The sequence below is a fragment of the Epinephelus moara genome, chromosome 8 (assembly GCF_006386435.1).
Source record: "Epinephelus moara isolate mb chromosome 8, YSFRI_EMoa_1.0, whole genome shotgun sequence".
In the NCBI taxonomy this organism is placed as follows: domain Eukaryota; kingdom Metazoa; phylum Chordata; class Actinopteri; order Perciformes; family Serranidae; genus Epinephelus; species Epinephelus moara.
Window position 1 is genome coordinate 1,223,598 of NC_065513.1, and position 22,408 is coordinate 1,246,005.

At 45.3% G+C, this 22,408-nt stretch overlaps 1 protein-coding gene across 1 annotated transcript in view; it reads right to left on the bottom strand.

Annotated features, from left to right (window-relative positions):
- Nucleotides 1–22,408, bottom strand: part of cacna1ba (calcium channel, voltage-dependent, N type, alpha 1B subunit, a) — a 783,270-nt gene that overhangs the window by 118,189 nt on the left and 642,673 nt on the right. The window contains exons 45-47 of the mRNA XM_050050840.1: nucleotides 21,542–21,649; nucleotides 16,679–16,794; nucleotides 15,903–16,084 (exon numbers count right to left, since the gene is read on the bottom strand). Coding sequence (XP_049906797.1) covers nucleotides 15,903–16,084; nucleotides 16,679–16,794; nucleotides 21,542–21,649 — 406 coding nt within the window. The remainder of the gene's footprint in view (nucleotides 1–15,902; nucleotides 16,085–16,678; nucleotides 16,795–21,541; nucleotides 21,650–22,408) is intronic.

Below are 22,408 nucleotides of genomic sequence, written 5' to 3' on the forward strand. Positions count from 1 at the left end.
CAAAAGGTTTTAAGCTACAAAAAAGTATGCATGTGTTTTGTTAGACTATTTCAATAATTTTAAAACATCCCTGCATTACGTCAGACCTTGCTATCAATTGGGACTATTTTCTGGCCAGTATCACTCCGCCGTGCAGGCCCCCAAGACAGCATGCCAACAGAAATCAATAAGACAGTTCATCACCACGCCGTGCAGGTGCGCAGGATAGCAACGGCTAATGAAAACTTCAGCGGCTGTTTCCAACAGAGAACCAGTAGGCTATTATTAGTGAGGAAGAAGATGTACTAGCCCTATATATACCTACTACTACAGCGCAAACACCGGCTCAGGCTCACGACACACCCTCGTGGGAGTACATTATAGGCCTACTCGGCCTCGTTTTACCGTCGGCATTTAGTTTATTATATTAGGCTAACTGCTAAATCCATGACATGAGTAATCAATCACATAGAAATGTGAATTTATATGTGATTACGACCAGTCTCTCCTTTGTTCTGGTGGTGGGTTAGCCAAAGTTGCCTACGGGTTACATCTGTAACAGGAAACCGATGGAATTGGGAGCCGGCAATGTTTTTATTCCCACAGCTGGGGAAATCACAAGTTCGCACCATTTTGGTATTCCTCTGTTTACCTACAGCAGCTGACGAGGGTGTGTCGTGAGCCTGAGCCGGTGTTCGCGCTGTAGTAGTAGGTAGCCTATATATAGGGCTAGTACATCTTCTTCCTCACTAATAATAGCCTACTGGTTCTCTGTTGGAAACAGCCGATGAAGTTTTCGTTAGCCGTTGCTATCCTGCGCACCTGCACGGCGTGGTGATGAACTGTCTTATTGATTTCTGTTGCCGTGCTGTCTTGCGGGCCTGCACGGCGGAGTGATACTGGCCAGAAAATAGTCCCAATTGATAGCAAGGTCTGACGTAATGCGGGGATGTTTTAAAATTATTGAAATAGTCTAACAAAACACATGCATACTTTTTTGTAGCTTAAAACCTTTTGGTTACGTGTCCCCCGTACATCTTCAGAACTACTTTTTCTCCGGTAAGCTACGGGCGATTTGTCAGAGCAGGAGGCTCGTTGAGAGTAGTGACACCGTCACATCAGAGCTACAGATGGTCAGCGTTTCACACAACTTCATGTCCAAAAACCTGAACTATCACTTTAAGGGATTAAGAAAAATGATGGTTAACACAATTATCTATCTGCTGCAGAAGACAGACCATTGCTGGGATTATTGCAGGATCTTTCAGTGCATTTTTATGAAAAAACAAAAAACAAAACACAGACTGGAAAAGTTGCAACACTGGAGGAGAATAACCTATTGATCTCTCTGTGTAAACTGAGAGCCTGTTTACACCTGGTATTAACATGTGGCTTGGGTGATCTGATCACAAGTGGACAGCACTAAATACAGGTGTGATTGACCACAAAGACGCATTGTAATCCCATCATGAAACCACTTGCCAAGGTGGTGGGCATTAGACCACATACTGTTTATAGTGTAAATGATAATGCATCCCCGACAAGGACAACATCATCACTGCAGGACGTGGTAGTTGTTTTGGTGAGACCATTCAGTTATGCTCTATAAGTTGCCCATTTTATGACAAGTTGGATGAAGTGTCACTTGACCATCCATCGTTTTGCCCTATAGAAGAGGATGTAACAGCCATATCTCCAGCTGCACCGATACAACTGCTAACATGACTAGCAAGCATGCTAACAAGCAGCTAGTGAGAGTGTGGATGTATTAACTACACAAGGCCTTTTGAGCTACTGGTTTAAGTGGCGTAGTCTGTAATGAACTTTAAATACTAATATTATTGCCCCGCCGTTGTATGCCTCCACGTACCAGTCAAGATTCGCATAAGGTTTACATTCATGTCTGTAAAAACATGGATTCTTCACACACATCTTCCCCCGACAGCACATAAGATCTGTACAATCAGTACAGTTTCAAGGTGGACACCTAAGATGAGTGTCACCAATTTAGTATTTGACCAAATGTCTCCCTTTCTGTTCCTGACATATGATGTTGAATAATGCCCAGAGAAGTCTTTTACGCAGAACATTATGATGTCACAGTGAAGTTGACCTTTGACATTCTGGAGATAATATGCCATCACTTCATTATTTTGTCATAATTAGCATATGAATTCTTGAGTCATGGTCAAAAACATATTTTGTGAGGTCACACTGACCGTGACCTTTTACCACAAAATTCTAATCTGTTCATTCTTCAGTCCAAGTGGACATTTGTGTCAAATTTAAAGAAACTCCCTTACGGTGTTCTTGACATGTGTTCACGAGAATCAGACAGATGCAAGGTCACACTGACTTTGACCTTTTCCCACTGAAATCCTATCAGTTCATTGTTGAGTCCAAGTAAACATTTGTGCCAAATTTGAAGAAATTTCCTTGAGTGGTTCTTGAGGTCTCGTGTTCACAAGGATGAAACCTGAAAACGTAATGCCTCCAGCCACAGCTAATGCTGGCGTGGAGGTATAACGAGAGGACAAAAACAACGAATGACAATGTGTCTCAGCATCAACTTGGGTTCGAATCACAGAAACACATGTTAACACCAGGTATAAACAGGCTCTCAGTGTCAGGTCTCCATAGCTACAGTATGCACTGTATGTGAAATGCAAACACAGAGACACTGTAAGAAACCAAAAGGGTTCTACCACAACAAGTGTGTTCATTCAATGCACCTCCACTCAAATATGTTTTTTTTTTACGCAGCAGTGTTATATAACAGAACGATAGTTACGTAATGTAACTCCAGATTCTATGAGTATAGGCGCAGCCCTCTAAGGCTATAGCTAGTGGTTTTATCCCTGGCGCGCACGCGCAGCACTGAGAAATTTTAGTCTACGCCCACCTGCTGTGTGGGCCCCACCCACGGTCTCACCTTGATTATAAATTGCCTTGAGACCGTACAATCAGCTCCCAAAATAGCTTTTTCTTCAGCTACTCATGGAGCCAGTGGGGCCCATAACTTAGAGGGCTGCGCCTATACTCATAGAATCTGGAGTTACATTACGTAACTATCGTTCTATTTCTATTTCGTATAGACTTCGCCCTCTAAGGCTATCGCTAGTGGGTTAAGGGCGAAGCAGGATATAGTCCATGCCACACTGGGTCCGTCCGGTACCACAAGCACAAACATACACCTACTTCAAGGAAACAAGCAAAAACACTGCCCCGCCATTGCGTCATGCGTAAAAAATGCATCGCATAGCCAGAACGTCCAAAAAGGTACAGTTTGGGGACAATGACAGCTTGAAATAAATAAACCTACTACTGTGAGGAGCTGAGACGGAGATTACGCACTGTAACAGTCCAGCGAGGGGCAGAGTAGGCTCAGAATGAAGGCAGGACAATATGCTTATTGCTGTGCGAAGCTGAGACGTACTGTAACTGTCCAGCGATGAACAGAATATGCATATCATGGAGGAATGAGGGCAGAGAATAACCCTATTGCTGTGAAGAAGCGAAGATGAAGGTTACGCATTGTAACAATCCAGTGAGGCGCAGAATAGGGAAATAACTCTCCATGCGCCAATGAGCAGGAGAGAAGCGCGCAGCCAAATCCTCCCAATATTCATCACTCTGACAGAATACTCAGAACAGAGTGAGTCATAGAAAAACGGGAAACGCCCCGCAGATAAAAGCGAATGAAAGAGCAGGGGGAGGACCAAGAAGCCACAGTGCAAATGTCCTCCACTGTCATTCCTCCATGCAACGCTGTGGAGGATGAAATTCCTCTGGTGGAGTGCGCTCTAATGCCCTCCAGGGGGTCCACCGCCGACAAGAGATATGCCTGTGAAACAGCCTCACACAGCCAGTGTGACAGCCGCTGTGCAGACAGAGGAAGCCCCTGAGATCTGTAATGCACGAACAGACGTTGTGAACGGCGCGAGGCAGCCGTGCGCTCAACATAAATGGCCAGCGCACGTACCGGGCAGAGAAGATGAGACGTGGCCTCCTCCACAGACTTGTGGGGAGGGGGAAAGAACCCCTCCAGAGTTATCACTCTCGATCTGAAAGAGCTAGTGATACTTTTAGGCGTGAAAGCCGGGTTTGGACGCAGGATAGCTGAGCTGCCATCTCCCTGTATCCTGAGACATGATGGAGCCACAGAAAGAGCAGATAAATCACTGATTCTTTTTGCAGAAGTCAGAGCCAAAAGTAGGACTGTCTTGGCTCACGAAAACTTAAGCGGAACCTGATTTAAAGGTTGGAATGGAGCTTTAACCAATACACGTAAAACCAGCGCCAAATCCCAATGAGGAGCCAGAGAGCGTGACACCGGCTGGAGTCTCCTCACCCCCCTCAGGAAACATTTTAGCAGGGAACGGCTAAACACCAATCTGTCACCTAAACCCTTGTGACAAGATGAAATAGCAGCGGCATAAGTTTTAATCGTGCTGAAAGCCAAGCTCCTGTTCACCAGTAGCTGTAGGTATGAGAGCACGTGAGGCAGGCAGCACGCATGTGGGATCTAAACTCCTCTCCACGCACCACCTCTCCATTTTGCTGTGTAGGACGCTCTGGTAGACGCGGCTCTCGCGTCCTGAATAGTGCGTACCACCTCCTGAGAGAGGCCCTGCCTCTCTAAGCGTTCCCGTTCAGCGGCCAGGCCCACAGACGCTGGCCTATCACCAGGTAATTCCTGATTGCTCCCCCCGCCTGGGAGAGCACGTCCCCGCGCCATGGAAGTTCCCACGGCCGGCCTGACACCAGCTGCTGCAGGCATGGAAACCATGACGCGCCCGTGCGCTCCGGGGCTATCAGGATCGCTGACAGTCGCTCTTCCTGCACTCGGTCCAGGAACTGAGGGATGAGCGGGATTGGAGGGAAGGCATAAAGGAGCATTCTGGGCCACGGCCGATGCGCGAACGCGTCCACTCCCAGCGGAGGATTGTCCCGCACACTCAGGGCGAACCAGAGAGCGCACCGAGCGTTTCCGCGCGTGGCGAACAGGTCCACCTCCGCTCGGCCGAGCTTGGACCAAATCTGGGAGACCAGTTCGGGATGAAGACTCCAGTCCCCCTGACGAGGGCCCCCCCTCGACATAATGTCCGCCCCTCTGTTCAACTCGCCAGGTATATACGCTGCTCTGATAGAGCGTAAGTGTGTGTGCGCCCAGCACAGCAGCTGTCTGGCTATGTTCAGAAGCTGCACCGAGCGTACTCCTCCCTGGCGATTTATGTAAGCTGCTGTTGCTTTGTTGTCTGTTCGAATCAGCACATGTTGATTCTGCAGCAGCGGGGCGAAATGCTGTATCACTTTCAACACAGTGAGAAGCTCTAGCGCGTTTATGTGGAGAGACATGTGAGCTGGCCACTGTCCTCCCACCACCTGCGACAGACACGTCCCCCCCCATCCCGAGAGAGAGGCGTCTGTGAACACTGAGATGTGTGACGCAGCTCTGCCCAGAGGAACCCCCGCTGACAGGACGCGGGGATTTTTCCAGTGAGCCAGATTGGGATCCACGGACAGAGGAACAGACACCATGCGCCTCCGTTGGTGCACGGGATCGATGCGCAGGCGGATGAACCACCGCTGCAGCCGTCTCATGTAGAGAAGCCCCAGGGGAACCACCACATGACCCGCTGACATCATGCCCAGCAGCTGCATGATTGAAAGAGCTGTCACAACATTGTGAGGCATGATGCGGAGTAGGAGAGCCGTCAGCGCCTCCGCTCTGTGCTGCGAGAGCCGCAGCGCCTCACTCCCAGATATATGACAAGCTGGGAGGGGAGAGGGGAGCTCTTTTTCCAGTTTATTGTGAAGCCCAAACTCGCCAGATGGGACACCAGTCTCGCTGTTTGTAGAGCGGCTTCTTCCCTGGAGCGAGTCAGCAAAAGCAGGTCGTCCAGGTAAAATAGCACCCGCATTCCCGTCCTGCGTAACGGCTCCAGGGCCGTCTCCACACATCTGGAGAAAGTGCGATGGGCCAGGGAGTAACCGAACGGCAGTCGGTTGTACTGGTATTGTATTCCCTGGAATGAGAAGCGTAGGAATTTCCTGTGTTTCGGGATGACGGAGACGTGGAAATACGCGTCCTTCAGATCTATGGAAGTGAACCAGTCGCCCTGGTGAACACATTCCAGCACTCTCTTGATCATCAGCATGTGAAATGGTCTCTCCATTATCGATTTGTTGAACAGAGATAAATCGAGAATGGGTCTCATTCCCCCCGTCTTTTTCGGAACCAGAAAATAACGGGAGTAAAATCTCTGATTTTCCTCTCCTCTGGGAACCCTGGAAATAGCAGCTTTTGTCAGGAGTTCCTGCAGCTCCGATTGGAGCGCAAGGCAGTCTGTCCGGGATGACAGGATGGTTTCCAGTATCCCGTTGAACTGCGGGGGTGGGGAGGCAAACTGCAGTGTGTAGCCTCTGTTCATCAGTTTGCTCATCCAGCTGTCCATTGAACATACACGCTGCCACTCTGAGTAATGCTCTGAGAGCGGGCGTACCTGCGTCGTGCTGCGGTTGCCATGGAAACGAGCCAGGTCAGAGCCCTCGCCGCCGTTGCGTGGTCCGGAGCGTTCTCCGGAGCAACCCATGGGGGGCTCGCCTCGAAAGGGCTGAGTGGAAGCCCTGGAAGGCTGGTTTACGCACAGACCCACAGCCTGCTGCCGGGGAGGAGGTGCGTAATGCGCGCAGGCAGCAGCATGTTTAGGGGGAGAGGGCCCGTAAGCATGACACACAGATATGTTAGCGCTCTCACTCACTGAGGGATGAGGGGAGACACTGGGCACAGACAGTGGCGTCTGTGTGCTGTCCACACGAGGCGCCAAGGAAGCGCTCGTGGGCTCATTACTACACATATCGTCAGACAATTTGTGTGAGGGGAAGCACTCTGAATATGTGGCAGAGTTTGTGTGCTGGATTGATGACGCGAGTCCGCGCTGTCTGTTAACCGAGAGGTTAAAGGCAGTCGGCTCGCACAGTGTGGGGGATGTGTGTTTCACAGTAACAGCTGAGTCAGAGGACACAGGGTTAAACTGTTTGTTCACAGGATCTGTGCTCTTTAAGGGACGATGTTTGTGTTTTATTTCAAAACAGTGAGCAGCACTATGAACATTGCCGGTACACACAACACCCCCAACAAGTCATTGTTTCCTGCTTTGCTTCCGTGGAGGCTCGCAGGGAGGACTGGACCAGGAGCTGGGCCCCCGGCCACTCATGTTCCTCTGGGGAGCCTGTCGTGCAGCTGGAAAGGTAGGTTGCGAGGATGGAGGGAGAGCAGGGAGCCGAGATGCAGATCAGGCGGCTGCCGAGGGACGTTTCTGGCGCATGCGCTGGTCACACCGTCCATGGTGGTCTCGCCATTAACCGGAGGCGCGCTGAGTGCGCAGAGCGGGCTGGTTCCATGCGACGTGCCGTCTGATATTTTCAGCCTCCTCCGACGCTGATCTCATGGTGTCCACCATGGTGTGAAAACAAGGCCCGAACAGCCCATCCGGGCTGATGGGTGCCTCGCGGAGGTCCTTCCTCGATGCTTCGGGAATGGAAGACTGCTGTAACCACAAGTTCCTGTGGATCATGGTCTGCCAGGCTGCGATCCGAGCCTGAGAGACAGCGATGCAGGCGCACAAGGTGAGGGTGGCACTGGCAACGTTGCTGTTCTCCGTAGCCACATCGGGGGGGCAGCTCCGTGGTCTGAGCGGCCAGCTTCGTCATGGAGAAAGCCAGCAGTGAGATGTTGTTGGCCGCCGCTGATGTTTGGAGAGCACATTGATGAGCTCGGTCGGCCAGACGAGCGGTCAGTTGATCCTTGGAGGACGGCGGTACCAGCCATCATCCCACCGCTGCTCGACCCGCGCCAAAGTACGCCGTGAGGTTAGGCTCCAAGGGCGGAACTGGAGGAAAACCACGGTCGGTGAGACCCTCCACTTTGGTGATGGGCACATAGGTAGAGACAGGTACCTTTAAGTTTCGCGGATCCGCCGGCGCCCCTTCCTGGTACTTCCTGATGGCCGGAAACCGCGGCCACACGGGGTCTCGTCTGGCTGCCTGGACCAGCGGAAAATCCCTGCACATCTCATCTGGAGGAGCGGCTTCCTGCGGTGGCAGAATGGTAAGTTCCTTGTAAGCGGCAGCTCTTTTGATTATCTCCGGGAGCTCCCGGAGGAGACCGCCTATCGCCGGCAGGGATGTAGACGCGGAAAAAAGAGACCCCAGGGTCCCCTGGGTGTAACGGTGCATCTATTGAGCCACCGCCGAGCTCCGGCTTCCCCGACAGGGGAAGGGAAGAGAGGGGTGAGCTGCATGAACCATGGATGGAGGGGGCGGAGTCGTCCGAATCCAGCCCTTCAGATGGGTCCAGTATCTCCAGGGCTTCATCGACCTCATATGAGTCCCGCACCGGCCAAACATCTCCAGCAGCAGCTGCGAAAGCGTCAGCTCTTCGCTGCTTCTCAGCCTGGGTGAAGAAGAGCGCAGTACAGGCACAACGACTGCAGAGTGAGAGCCAAGCCGGCGTGCTCCGGTCCCAGGCAGTTCTCACAGCGGCCATGCAGGTCGAAGTTCCTGATGACAGTGGACAGGCAGCCCGGGCAGGTCCGGTCGCCGTCTAATGTCCTCCTGGAAGTCATGGTAGGTGTAGAATCTCTCATGTGCTTGTAGTGTTCACTGAAGAAAAATGGGAGCTGATTGTACGGTCTCAAGGCAATTTATAATCAAGGTGAGACCATGGGTGGAGCCCACACAGCAGGTGGGCGTAGACTAAAATTTCTCAGTGCTGCGCGTGCACGCGAGGGATAAACCCACTAGCGATAGCCTTAGAGGGCGAAGCCTATACGAAATAGAACAGTCCCGCGCAGGGCTCTACTTCATAGTCACCTGCGGGCGCTCTGGTCGCTCTGACATCGCTCACACACTGCGAGCTCCAGCAGGCACTTGCAGCGGCCAAAGGGGTGGGGCCAGGCGCTGCAGATGTGTCCATCTAGGCTGACCGACTGTGCACTTTACAAGGATGAACAAATATCATTTATGTCTTCACTTTGTATTATCCATGACTTTCATTGCACAATTAATATAATGCTAATAAACACAGTCATATAGCCTTAGAGGGCTGCGCCTATACTCATAGAATCTGGAGTTACATTACATAACTATCGTTTTCTTCATCCCGATCCTGCCCGCTCCCACTGAATTTCTGACCATTACCGCCCGCACCCGCAATGTGTATGTCCACTCCCGCCCGCTCCCACAAAACTCTGAGAATATATGCCTGCACAATAACAGAGATGCATTGATTTTGTGTCNGCCCACACAGCAGGTGGGCGTAGACTAAAATTTCTCAGTGCTGCGCGTGCACGCGAGGGATAAACCCACTAGCGATAGCCTTAGAGGGCGAAGCCTATACGAAATAGAACAGTCCCGCGCAGGGCTCTACTTCATAGTCACCTGCGGGCGCTCTGGTCGCTCTGACATCGCTCACACACTGCGAGCTCCAGCAGGCACTTGCAGCGGCCAAAGGGGTGGGGCCAGGCGCTGCAGATGTGTCCATCTAGGCTGACCGACTGTGCACTTTACAAGGATGAACAAATATCATTTATGTCTTCACTTTGTATTATCCATGACTTTCATTGCACAATTAATATAATGCTAATAAACACAGTCATATAGCCTTTATGAGTCTTTTATTACTATGATTTTACCCTCCTGTTGGCACGTAGGACCACTGAGAAATGTAATTGGTGGTAAATAAGCGGGAGCTCATGGGTCACACTTTCAGAAGCCTCCTATGTCTTGCATCGGCATATTTGCTGAGGAAACTCAGGGCCCGGAGCCGTCAGACCGTCTGGGTCCACAGAGTCCTGCAAACCCAGCAACTCCACGGGGAATTTCACCGGCTGGTACAGCTCCGGGAGAGCCCAGACCATGCTGATAAATTTCTCCTCCATATCCGAATCCCAGTCTGCAATTGGCTGCTGCTTTGCCAGTGCTGCTGCTCATTTGCATAAAGTTCAGCTTCTCTCAATTTCTACTTGACGCTCTGGTCGCTGGCATCACGCCGCTTGCTGCAGCCAATACCCCTGACGCCCCTCGTCGCCAGCGTGCATTGAAAATGAATGGCTGGCGGCCGCTTATGACGCTCATGAAACTTTTGGTGGGAATGCACAGTAAGTCTTAACTGGGAAATGCAGCCAATGTGGCTCAGTAGTGTGTATGGCCTCCACGTGCCTGTATACATTCCCTACAGGTACCTAACAGCAGTCAGGGTACCTCTGGTTAGCACGTGGAGGTCTTTGCGGCCCTTCAAGGATATGCCTCTCCAGACCATCACTGACCCACCATCAAACTGGTGATGCTGGAAGATGCTGCAGGCAGCAGAACATTCTCCATGGCGTCTCTAGACCCCGTCACGTCTGTCACACATGCTCAGAGTGAACCTGCTCTCATCTGTGAGGAGAACAGGGCACCAGTGGCCAGGGGCGGACTGGGACACAAATTCAGCCCAGGACATTCAGGCACACCGGCCCTCACACAGGCCCACACACCAGCCCACACACTGGCCCACACGTTTCTACCTATAATCCTCTAAATGCTTGTACACACTACACAAACGCTGTCCTCAGAATCAACTGCATAAGAAAATCAGCAGTCATTGTTTATTTCCAGACTATAAAATAAATGCAATAATGAATTGGCCACAAATGGCTATGTGCTTATTATGCAACTTAAAATAAGAGCATATGACTCTATCCTAATGCATCTAATTTTATGCACAATATAATTGTCTGCCCTGCCCTGCCCAGCCTTGCTCTTGTATTACATAAGCCCAATTTATATCTCCATGGCTCACAGCCATGAACTAAGGGGGTATAAATTGGGCAATAGGCCCTACAATCAACTTTTAGTCAACTTATTACTACAACAAAAAAAATCCTACTTAATACTACTAAAATGTTTTCCTCTGGCTGAAATGTAATGCATAGTAGGCTATGCCTTCACATTGCACCTGTCATATTTCTGGTCTCATCCTCCTCCTCATCATGACTGGGGTTAGTCTGTCCCTCAGCTTCATTGTCCTTGGGACTGGGAGCACCACCTAACGTTAATTGCATGCATCCACTGGAAAAAAGCAAGCACATATTTTCTTTTAGTACAGGTTTAAATTATAATGACTTAATGCAATACCTAGTAGGCTAGTTGGCCTCTTGAACCGGACACCTAGAAGAAATACGCAATTTGCGAAAGCCAACCTTGCACATTACATGCTCATGAACGTTAGCTAACTTTAATGCACCTGCTATGGCACTGTCGGCTCCAGCTCCATCTCCGTCGTTAGCAGCACCAGCGGCCTCAGTGTGTTGACCAATGCCGCGGCCAAACTCAAGTTTTTTCCATGCCACCCTTTCTTTTTTTACCGGCTTTATCCATGTTTTCTGTCTAACAGTCAAACTAGCCTGGTCTGCCATGAGTAATGACTGATGACTGCGGCTGAGCCAATCAGATTTCAAGAAAAACAAGAGCCTCTCAGTGCTCCCCCTGTTCCTCCTTGCACAAAGAAGCAGATATTTTCTCCATGCTCTTGACGCTGTGCTGGGAGACACAGCAAACCTTCTGCAGATACCGCCTCATGATACCACTAGTGGTGAGGGCACTGGAAAAATGCAAAACTAGCCAAGAATCAACCGGAAAGGACGCAGAGAGGGAAATGGTCTGTGGCCACCACCTGCAAAACCATTCCTAAATANGTGTGTGTGTGTGTGTGCTAGAGAGAGAGGGGAAGACAAAGGCGGGTGTGGTAATCAAAGGGCCTGTGGTCAGGACAAAGACAAAGTAAAAGAAACGGGAACTGTGAGCTGCCTGTCTGGGTGTAGCTCTGTTGAAAGCAAATTTGTAGATGAGTCTATGTGAATGTGATATGTGTTGCAAAGGGTCTGGACTAGTGCAGAGGATGTTTAGTTGCATGCAAGACTCTGTCTGTGAAAGAATTAGCAAACTAACCTCACTTAGCTTAGGCAAAGCCAACTAACCAATAACCTAACTGCAAACAATCACAAGAACAACTCAGTAAACAGCATTAAATCACATTCAACAAGTTAAACAGTCTTGCTTAGCCTGTACAGCTGGGATAAAGCTATGCCCAGTTGTTTCGTTACCAATCCTTGAATGAATGGAGGGAAGAGTTGGTTTGAGGCTTGCAGATTTTGTTAGCCGGTAGGGAAAAGCTGGAAAGAGCTGTGGTTCCGGTTGCAGTCTTTGTTGTGTCCTTGTTCCAAAGGTGCAGATCTGAGGAAGCTGGTCGCTCAGGGTCCATGCAGAGTTAGACACTGGGGTGCTAACACAACTTGATTCTTAGTTGCAAACCTTATGTTTGGCACACTAACGTCACTGGTTTCCAGGTTCTGGCCCTGCTGTGGGCATGCAGGTCATGGTCCAGGAGAAAGAGAGAAGAGGTCTGTAGAGCAATAAAAAAGCAGTACTGTCCAATCAAGTCTGACTCTCACCAAGGTCTGAGGTGGCATCCTGAGGAGGTGGGTGTCAAATAACTGTCTTTTGTTGCAGAACAAAGAACATGAGGTCTCTTACCATTTCAGATGGCAAGAAAAGAAGCCTTCAGATGTCCAGTTTAGATTTTAACAAATGCCAAATCATCTGTAGTCCAGTGAATCCCAACAACTCTGTACAGTGAAAAAAAACAGCTACAAAAGTCCATCTCACTTTTTCATTAGTCTAAAGACATTTTCGAAAGTCTTGTTTTGTCCAACTAATGGTGCAAAATCTAAAAATAATCTTAATATATAAAACAGGAAAAAATCATCAAATCCTCAAACTGCAGATGCTAGAATTGGCAAACTCTGGGCATTTTTGCTTGGAAAATAACTCGATAACTGATTATTATAAAATAGTTGCCAAATAATTTTCTGTCTAGCTACTAATATCTTCATGTCTGAAGCAGACTTGAGGTTGATAGGAAACTTCTGAGACAAGCTGATACCATTATCATCACTATATAGCTGATCATAATGGTATCATATGAAATCAGAAGACCTGAGGAATCCAGTGGTACCAACCATATCATGTTCGCTTCTCAGGAAGAGGATTAACCCTATGGGCCCGAACGACGCAAAGTGCGTCCAAATTCACGCCTGTTCTTCTCTATTGATTTTCTCCGTGACCATGCATCATAGCGAGAAGCCACGCATATCATGTGAAACAGCGGAACCACAGCTGTCCGACAAGACCAAGCACTTGTCGGTAGTCTAATGTTTTCACAAGGAAAAACAATGATAAATTTACACTAAAATTATGTATAACAAAGCTTTCATACAGCTTTGCACACACATTACTCTTGGATGGATTACTCGCGAATGCAGGGTCAGACAGAAATGTCACACATATCACATGAAAGCGCAAGACCGGAGCTTTCTGATGATACCAAACACATCATTGTGCTGTCATCCCATCACGCTGTAAATACAGATCAATTGTCTACAAAATAAAAACCTGACGAATTGCTTTACAATCCATTATACAGATCTTGTTATCAGTCACTTCATATAGTGAGGAATAATATTATTACTATTTTTCCATTATCTTAGATGTAAATATTGCATGTTTCTTTCAAATAAAACACATTTTTGACTTGTGAATGAGTCAATGGAATTTCTTGCAATAATGAAAAAATGCTGGCAATTATGTCCACCTGGCACAAACCACATGTTTTGGACAACTGTGAAGTGCCAGAATGTCCCACCATCATGGTTCTTATATTGCCAGATTCCAGAGAGTCTCCCCTCTTCATACATGGCAGAATATGTCAACTTCCAACTTGCTATGGTGAGATACATGTTAAAATGTAAGAATTTAGTAATACAGATTGTTTTTTTCATTGATAAAATTAATAGTGTACAATAATAAAATACAGGCACATAGACGGACATGTAATGATGGCAAATCTGGATAGCCCAGACTGTCCTGAAAAAAACAAGATATAGCATGTGTATGTAGCCTTTATAATGACTAATATGAGCTTAAAAGTAAAGGCAGTAAAAATACCTCAAAAAGGCCTAGGGCCTAAAGGGTAAATATGCTCCATATTTAGGCTAAATTTTGGCAAAAGAAAATGACATGGGCATTTTCACAGGGATCCCTTACCCTCTGACCTCATAATGTCTGAATGAAAATGGGTTTTATTGGTACCCACGAGTCTTCCCTTTGCCCTTTGTATTTCTCAGCAGTTTCAGGAAAGAAGTGCTTGCCATCCAACTGCTGAAAAATGTCATTCCTACAGAAATCTCCTCGGGCCCGGACTGACCCACGGGAGAACCAGGCAGTTCCCCGGTGGCCTGGCCTGCAAGTGGTCTGCTCTGGCCTGCCTGTCTTTTCTTCTTTTTTTTTTAAGGTGCACTCTGCAGCGCAGGCTGCGCAGCGCCGTGCTGGCAGAGAGCCCGCCTGCTGTCAGAAATGATAAGGTTCTTGTCAGCATTTGTCACAACGAATGGTCAAAAAGTTTTTTTTTGTAGATTCAAGACGTGATTAGTTTGTTTCGCTTTCCGCCCGTGCCCACCCCCAAATCAGCGCGCCTGTAAACTGAAAGCAGCTTGGTTGTGGAGAGTCAGGTGGAGCAGAGAGCAGAGGGGTGTGTACGTGTGCCTGTGTCTGATGACTACTGACCAATACATAGAAACATTTTAATTATTTCACCTTTGTTTTTACATGGTAGTGAGAACATTGCTACATTGTTTATTTTACTGCACAAAATATTTGGGAGGTCTTCCTGGGTCAGAAATACCTCCACAGGTGGGTTGCAGCACAGGCTGAAACAGTTTTGGGACCTCTCTTAAGGATAGGCTCTTATCTGTCTAAGTTCAAAAGTTTTCAATATCTATCTAATGTTACTGAAATAAGATCAGATAAGTTGAAGTTGCTGCTGACTTATATTTTTACTTGTTTTACTGTTGCATTGAATATGAGTGTTGCCATATTAATTATGATAAGCTGACATCAAAATGATTTGCTGACAAAATAATACAATCATGTTGTTTAGTTCAGCATAATACCCATTCATATAGGGAAGGGAAGAGAAAGAGAAGAGAAAAGCACTGGACTGGAGGACTATGAGTAGGGTTGCTGTTACAGTTGTGTTTAATAGAGTTGTTGTGTGACTGTCAGTCTGGAAGAATGAGCTTTAGTGATTACTTAGCCCATATGTGTGTCCGTGTGTACGTGCACGTGTGTGAGCATGTAATGTGTAGATTGGATAGCCTGGGTGGATGTATGACTCCCGGCCTGAATTTTTTTCCCAGTCCGGCCCTGAATCTCCTTTTTGATACCAAATATCAGCATGTATTTTTCTATGGTGTTCCTCAGGATCTTTGTGTCATAATGTAGTATTTTAAAGAGATTTTTGATTATTTTTATCAATTATTGAGCGGTAAAACATGCTTAAATTTAGCACCCAAACTATATAAGAAGCAGTATCAACCCAAACATTACTGCAACAACTTATGAGACATAGTTGATGATGTGAATGGCCATCATATACTTCCATTAAAATGTACTTACCCCCTATCTAAACTTTAAAAGTCTGAATAAGTGCCTAACTACAGCATAATGTTTATGACTAGAAGACCTTGACACACAGTGCTGAGCTGCATCTTAAGTTAGTCTTAAGGTTCACAGCCTTCATATAATAGCAAGCATGACCATTCTGCTTTCTAGTTTGTTTTTTTTCTTATATGTTTTATACTATATGTCCATACATTGGAGGGATGGCAGAGATCTCTACGGCTGATATTCCAACACTCAGCAACTCACACCGAAACATTAAGGATCAATAAATAACACTGCAGGTAAGAGGAAAAATATGTATTTTTGATTTTGAGGTAATTTGTCCCTTTAACTTTTAGATCCTGAAGTGTTGAACTTACAGCGTGCCTCCATTGTTGAGGGAGTTGGAGCTAGGTCTGGTCTGTGGCTGGGACCTGGCATGGGATTTGGGCTGTGGCTGAAGCATGCTGGGAGGCTCCACACTGTTTAACATCATAGGCAGATCTTTCTCCTGCATGTGAGTCAGAGGCAGCAATGGCTTAAACAGAGCCCCGACCTTGCACTGTGGAGGAGAGACGTATGGCAACATGCTGAAGACACTCAGAGGCAGCAGGCAGAATATTGTTGCACCCAGCCCTGACAGCGGGGGTTCAGTGCCACCCAGCTGTGCAGACGGGCCAAAATATTCATTTGTCGCAGTCATGCTTGTAGTACATCTGTGTCATTGTTTGTATATGTGGAAACAAACATGCACCTGTACAGTAGATGTGCAAGGTTGCAAATAACCACCAGCCAGCAGCCAAATTCATGTTCAGCTTGGCTGTTGCTGCTTAGTGAGGCTTTATTTAAGCTACTTTAGCAGGTTACCAATCACTAAGTGTTTTCACACCGAAAAGATTAACTTGGCAAAGCAGACATACATTTTGTAGTCCACCAGTGAATGGCTGGTGGATACAAAAACAAAATTTTTTAACATGTGTTTATGCATGCAGGCGTATAGTAAAGGTGTGTATCAGCATGTGCAAGCATAATATATGTGGCCACATGCATGCAGGTTTGCACTAGTACATCCAATGTGTGTGTGTGTGTGTGTGTGTGTGTGTGTGTGTGTGTGTGTGTGTGTGTGCGTGTGCAGGCAACTGTGTGGATGTTGTACCTGGGAGCCTGACATGCTCTGTTGCTGCTGCTGCTGCAGCCTTCTTGCTCGATTCTGCTTATAGTAGTCGAAGATCATCAGGGCTGCATAAACCTTCCCTACTGTCAGTTCATTAGCTGGGGAGGTGAGGAGAGAAGAAATAACGTGAGGAAGGAAGACAGGACAGGAAAAAGGCAGGAGGGGAGGGGAGGGGAGGGGAGGGAATTCTGCTGACTCATTCGCCTCTTCTTGACTCATCTCTATTTACCTGCTTTTCTCCCTAATGGTGTAGTTTAGAGAAGACCAACGTCTTACAATAAGTGATTTAATTAATTCAGAGTAAATAATCAAAATATATTTTTAAGGTAAACAAAATAAGCATTTTGACATTTTTGTTATGTAATTATGTGGTGAGCACTTCTGGAAGATGGAAGCAAAAATAAAGGTTATAACTGCATTCATGCCTTTTGCGTGCAGTCATATGGACAGATACAGGCGTTCTCAGTCTATCATACATGTACTCACCTGGGGCAGAATCTATCAGACAGCTAAAAGTGAAAATGCTTCACTTTAAATTCTGCTCACAATCTCCATAAAAAAGCTACACATCAAATTCCTTGCAGCCTCAAAGAGCAGTTTGCTTTTTGGAGAGACTGTACAAAATATCAGTGGTCATGATAAATTATAATGCATTGGCTATAAGGCAATAATCTCTAATAACAATGTAATGCAGAACAGGGTAGTTAGGCTAATATTTGCATTTGAGCTGAAGATTTATTTATTTTTTTGCTGCTACACAACCTTTTCTTTTTTTGCATTTATCAGGGATGCAAACAACAAAAATAAAGTTGGCAACAATTTTATTTCCAGTCACTTTTCATGCATCTTTGTTTTCTGAATTCTAAAAGTGGTGCTAAACTCTCCTTAGGACATGAGCAGAGGCAGGACTTCTTTCCTGTTTCAGGTAAGCTACCTCTGCCTGGCATAGCCCTGGAGGGAATCACCACCTGCTGTCTGTCCAATTTGCACAACAGCAGGTGAAATTGATTCACAATCAGTATTGCTTTCTAACTGGACAGGTTGATATGCCAGGAGTTTGATTGACTATGAGTTACACTGTGATGATTATGTGTTCCCTTTATTTAAGCAGTGTATATACAAGCTTGTTGTGTATATGTGTGTGTGTGTGTGTGTGTGTGTGCGTGTGTGTGCGTGTGTGCGTCTGTCTGAACTAACCAAATACTACTGGACCCATCAGCCTAATATTTTTCTCAAGGTCAAGGTATTTAGTGGCTGCAGTGATTCACAGATTCTGAAAATTTTATCTTATTGACTGCTCTGTTTTATTCTGTCATTGACTTCTGACTCCTAATCAACATCTACCATAGTTTGAAATTTTTTTGAAAAAAAAAAAAAGCGTTCTCTAATCTGTTGCAGGACAAATTTGGCTTTTGCTGTGGCTCAAAAACTAACTCTTAGAAAAGTTTGGTCTGAATTTAAACTGTGGATAAGCAGATTAATTCCATACCTGATAAGTTACGATCCACAAAAGTCATAAAGGCACGATACCAGATGACTAAACCCCCATATCTATTATCTTCACCCCCATCTTGACTGTAAATGAGAGGGGAAATTGAACTGAGGACTTTGGACTTTGGGACTCTTCCTGTTTATTGTTAACTTACTGAGTTGATACAGTTAGGTCTAAACCTATCTCCTCCCACAGTTTTTGATGTATTGACACCAAGCTTGCTACACAGCATCTTCAGACCGTCTTCCCCAGTCAATCCAGCCAGATTTTTCAGTTGTTGAAAAACGAGCCCGCAGTGCATAAACATTTTTTAGTGTACATACTGTCAAGAGCTACTAGAAATTTTCACTAGGTAGATTTCCAATTTTCCCAAAAACAAATTACAAAATTTTGATGTCATGGCAGAAGTAGAGTGGCAAGTTTTAGAGCTATATCTCAAAAACTGAATGTGTGACAGCATTTTAAATTCTACCCTCATGTAAATTATTACAGTCAATGGAAATAGAGCATCCCTAAAGGGGAACTTAAAGTTCACCCCAAAATCAAAAGTACGTGTATTTCCTTTTACCTGTAGGGCTATTTATTAATTGGCAGTTCAAGCCGGAAGGGCTGAAACATGAGTGCTTTGGTATCAACTTATTTTTTTTCACATTGTACACGTGAAATTTGTGCCCCTCACACTGTTAGTCCATCTGACTTGAAATTAGACACGCAAGTCCAGCTCAATGGGCTCTACAAAAAGGCCTCAGGAACCACTGAGGTCCACATGACTCAATTTTCCGCAATTTTTTATTTTATGAAAAAACACATTTTCTGTGGATCATTATTGGACCAAGCTTATCAAAAGTTATCAAAATGTTGTTAATACCTCATTGTATTGTATTTGCAAGATATTTGCAAATGAACTTCAAAATGGGCATATCTCAGCACAGACATCAGCCTACCTCCTCAATAACAATCATTAAGAAACTTGCGAGATAAGTCCACATTAATACCTGAAACATACCCTGAAAAATTCACTTGAAGTGACCACTAGGGGGCACTACAAATGCAAAAAAAATGTGTTTGGCATATCACAAATCAGTCTATAAATCAGGGTTAGGGTTAGGGGGTTAAGGTCAATAGGGGGCACCACCAGTTCCAAACGAGTGCATTGGTCCAGCACAAAATTTGGAAGAGGTAGACACACGCACATCCATATTACCAGGTGCCGAGTCGAAAAGACGTGATCAGGAAGAAAGAAAAAGACTCGCAACACTGTAGCTGCTCCCAATAGAAAAATATATATACTTTAGAAAAGAGCAACTCCAAAGCACTTTGTATTGCTACACAAGGGGAAGCATAATGCCTATTATGTACTGTTACCATGGTAATACCACTGAGATATTCAGGCTAATTATGTACAGTACCTTATGAATTTGAGAAGATTATGTAAGCTTACTTAATTAAGGTAACTTTATTTAATAAGTTGGTGGTGAGTGAAGAAACAACACTATTTGTCGAGAAATATTTTCTCAAACACTGGAGACACTGTAACATCATCAGTGCCATGATTTAAAAGAATTCCCTGCAGAAATAATTTTGTGTTATCCTACATAATGAACAATTTCTCTTTGGGATTGTGGCAACCCCTACTGTTACCTATTCAGCAGTGTTCTCATAATTCACCTCCCAGCTTAGTTAATAGGTTGGTCATCAATGGCTACATCTCAAGTCTCTTAACTGTCAATTCCTTGCTTCTTGATCACCACTGGAACCGGAAATCATACTGGTGCACCATTTTGAAGACTGTTTCAAAGCTCTTATTTCTGCCCAGAGGAGTAAGGCTTGAGGATCGAGGAGGCATCTCATCTTCAGCGTCGTTGCCCCCATCCTCTGGAACTCTCCCCCCCCTGTAACCCGCAACCCCCCCTCAATGGACATTTTCAAATCCACCCTCATAACTCATCTGTTCACCATGGCTTTTTAATTCGATAATCATCACACACTTTCTCTGCTTTCTTCTGTTGTCTGTTATAGTTTTGTTGCTTTTCTGTACTGCTTGTGTTGTATTGTACTGTTCTGTTGGTGTTATTGTTTCATTACTATGTATTGTAAAGTGACCTTGGGTTTCTTGAAAGGCGCTATATAAATTTAAGTTATCATTATTATTATTATCATTATTATTGTTATTATTATTATTATTATTACCATTATACATATAGACAGATAAGCGATTAAACTGAAGTGTATCACTGCCAAGTTTGATGTTTTAGTTGTTTTCTGATTCACCATCTAGCTGAAACAACCACTGTGTAAACTGTAGGTCTGAACAATAAAAGACAGACAACTTTCTTCATTTATTAGAAAGATTTTTCTTTTCACAATCTGTTATTTGTCCCATTAACATTTATTATGGAGACAGTTAAAGTCAGAGTGTGTCTGTCAGCGAGAAACATTTATTACATCACTGATGGTCATTTCCAATCAGTCACATGTGAAGTTGATCACTCCTTCATAATTTAAATTTTTCCTGAAACATTTTGATTAGAAATAAATACAGGTACAAATAATCAATAAATAATTTCAGTATAAATACAAGATGCAGGTTGTTATTCATGTGCTGTTGCTTGTTAAACAGAGAGAAAAGACTGCTGCTCTGCCAGTGATAATTGTGTCTTTTTGATATATTATATACATATATATTACTTTATGCGTGTGCAGACATAAATTCCATCAAAAGTTTCTACAGCTGTTAATATAGTCGACTAACAGCTGATCCAGTGGTGATCAGCTGTCAGTGTCAGAAGTTGTTTCATGTGACGCTTTTCAGGAAACGTCCCATTTCTCTATAAACATATTTCCTCTCTTCTCCCTTGGTTTTCTTGCATCTTTTCATGCATCCCTGGTGGGAGAGACTAAGACGCAAGGAAAAGATACAAGTGAGAATAACATGGATGCAATTTAAGAGACTTGAGATGCAGCCAATGCCATCTGGTAAGACCTGGGCCCACTGTTCCCAGTCTATAAAAAAAAGCCTGTGTTTCTCTTTGTTTCTCCCTGCAGGTACCCCTCTGGTTATGTGGCAGTGTTAGGTTCTACTTTCTTCTCCTTTGTTTATTTTATGCATTTTACAATATTCATAAACCATTCTCACCTACCTTGCACACCCTGCACTACTGACGCCATTGATGTATACATCCCCTGTCCTTTCATGTTCTGTCACATAAGCTAGTTTTGTCAAATACGTTACTGTGTGTAATCTCTGGCATGGTGTGTCTCCTATTTAATCATGGCCTCTCTAAGCCAGGTTGTGACAAGGAGTTTGTGTGACACCAGAAAGTTCAAGATGTAGATAATGATGAAATGCTTACGCTTATGTGGTGTCACCAATAGATCCATGGTCTTTTGAGAGAGGCTGGGCCACACTGTAGACAACTCCTTCTTTAACTCAGCATCACACAGCCGCTGGGCTACCATGCCTGGAAATCAAGAGATTAGACTTTGAATGTCTTTTATTAAGACACATAGATCAACCGCCAATCACAGCACAGTATGTGGTGTTTTCAAGTAAGCTGGAAATACACCAACCAGTTAAGTTGCAGTTACAGTTTGCATCCATGTCTGTCCAGACTCATATGTAGCTGTGATAGTAGACAATGCTTCAAATATGGATGTCTGACAAAAAAAAAAAAAAAAAAAAAAAAAAAACGCCCTTTAACGTCAGCATGATACGCAGCTGGTAGTGGTTTTAAACTCCTCAAAAAATGTTTGAANAATATGGATGTCTGACAAAAAAAAAAAAAAAAAAAAAAAAAAAACGCCCTTTAACGTCAGCATGATACGCAGCTGGTAGTGGTTTTAAACTCCTCAAAAAATGTTTGGAAACATTATTTCAGTCAATTATTTCTCCCCTTTAATAATACTAATTGGTGTAGTATTACATATCGTTGGAAAGCCTGATTAGTCACCTTTACAATGAGGTATAACTTGTAATGATCATGCTTTCGTGGAATGAGCAACACAGCAAAATGTGTGGGTAGCGCCCCAAAAAAATGTGCCAAAATCCCCTGCAATATTCTTCTGTTGGTATTCACTCTTGTTTTGAGCTTCAAGTGCTGGCAGGTGTGTGCCAGTCACAGGTGTGTGACTGGCACCTGATTAGCACCTAATTGACAGCACTTGTGTGCATGGGTCCTGCAACTTTGTTGAGTTTGTGTGTGCTCCAAGCATCAACATGC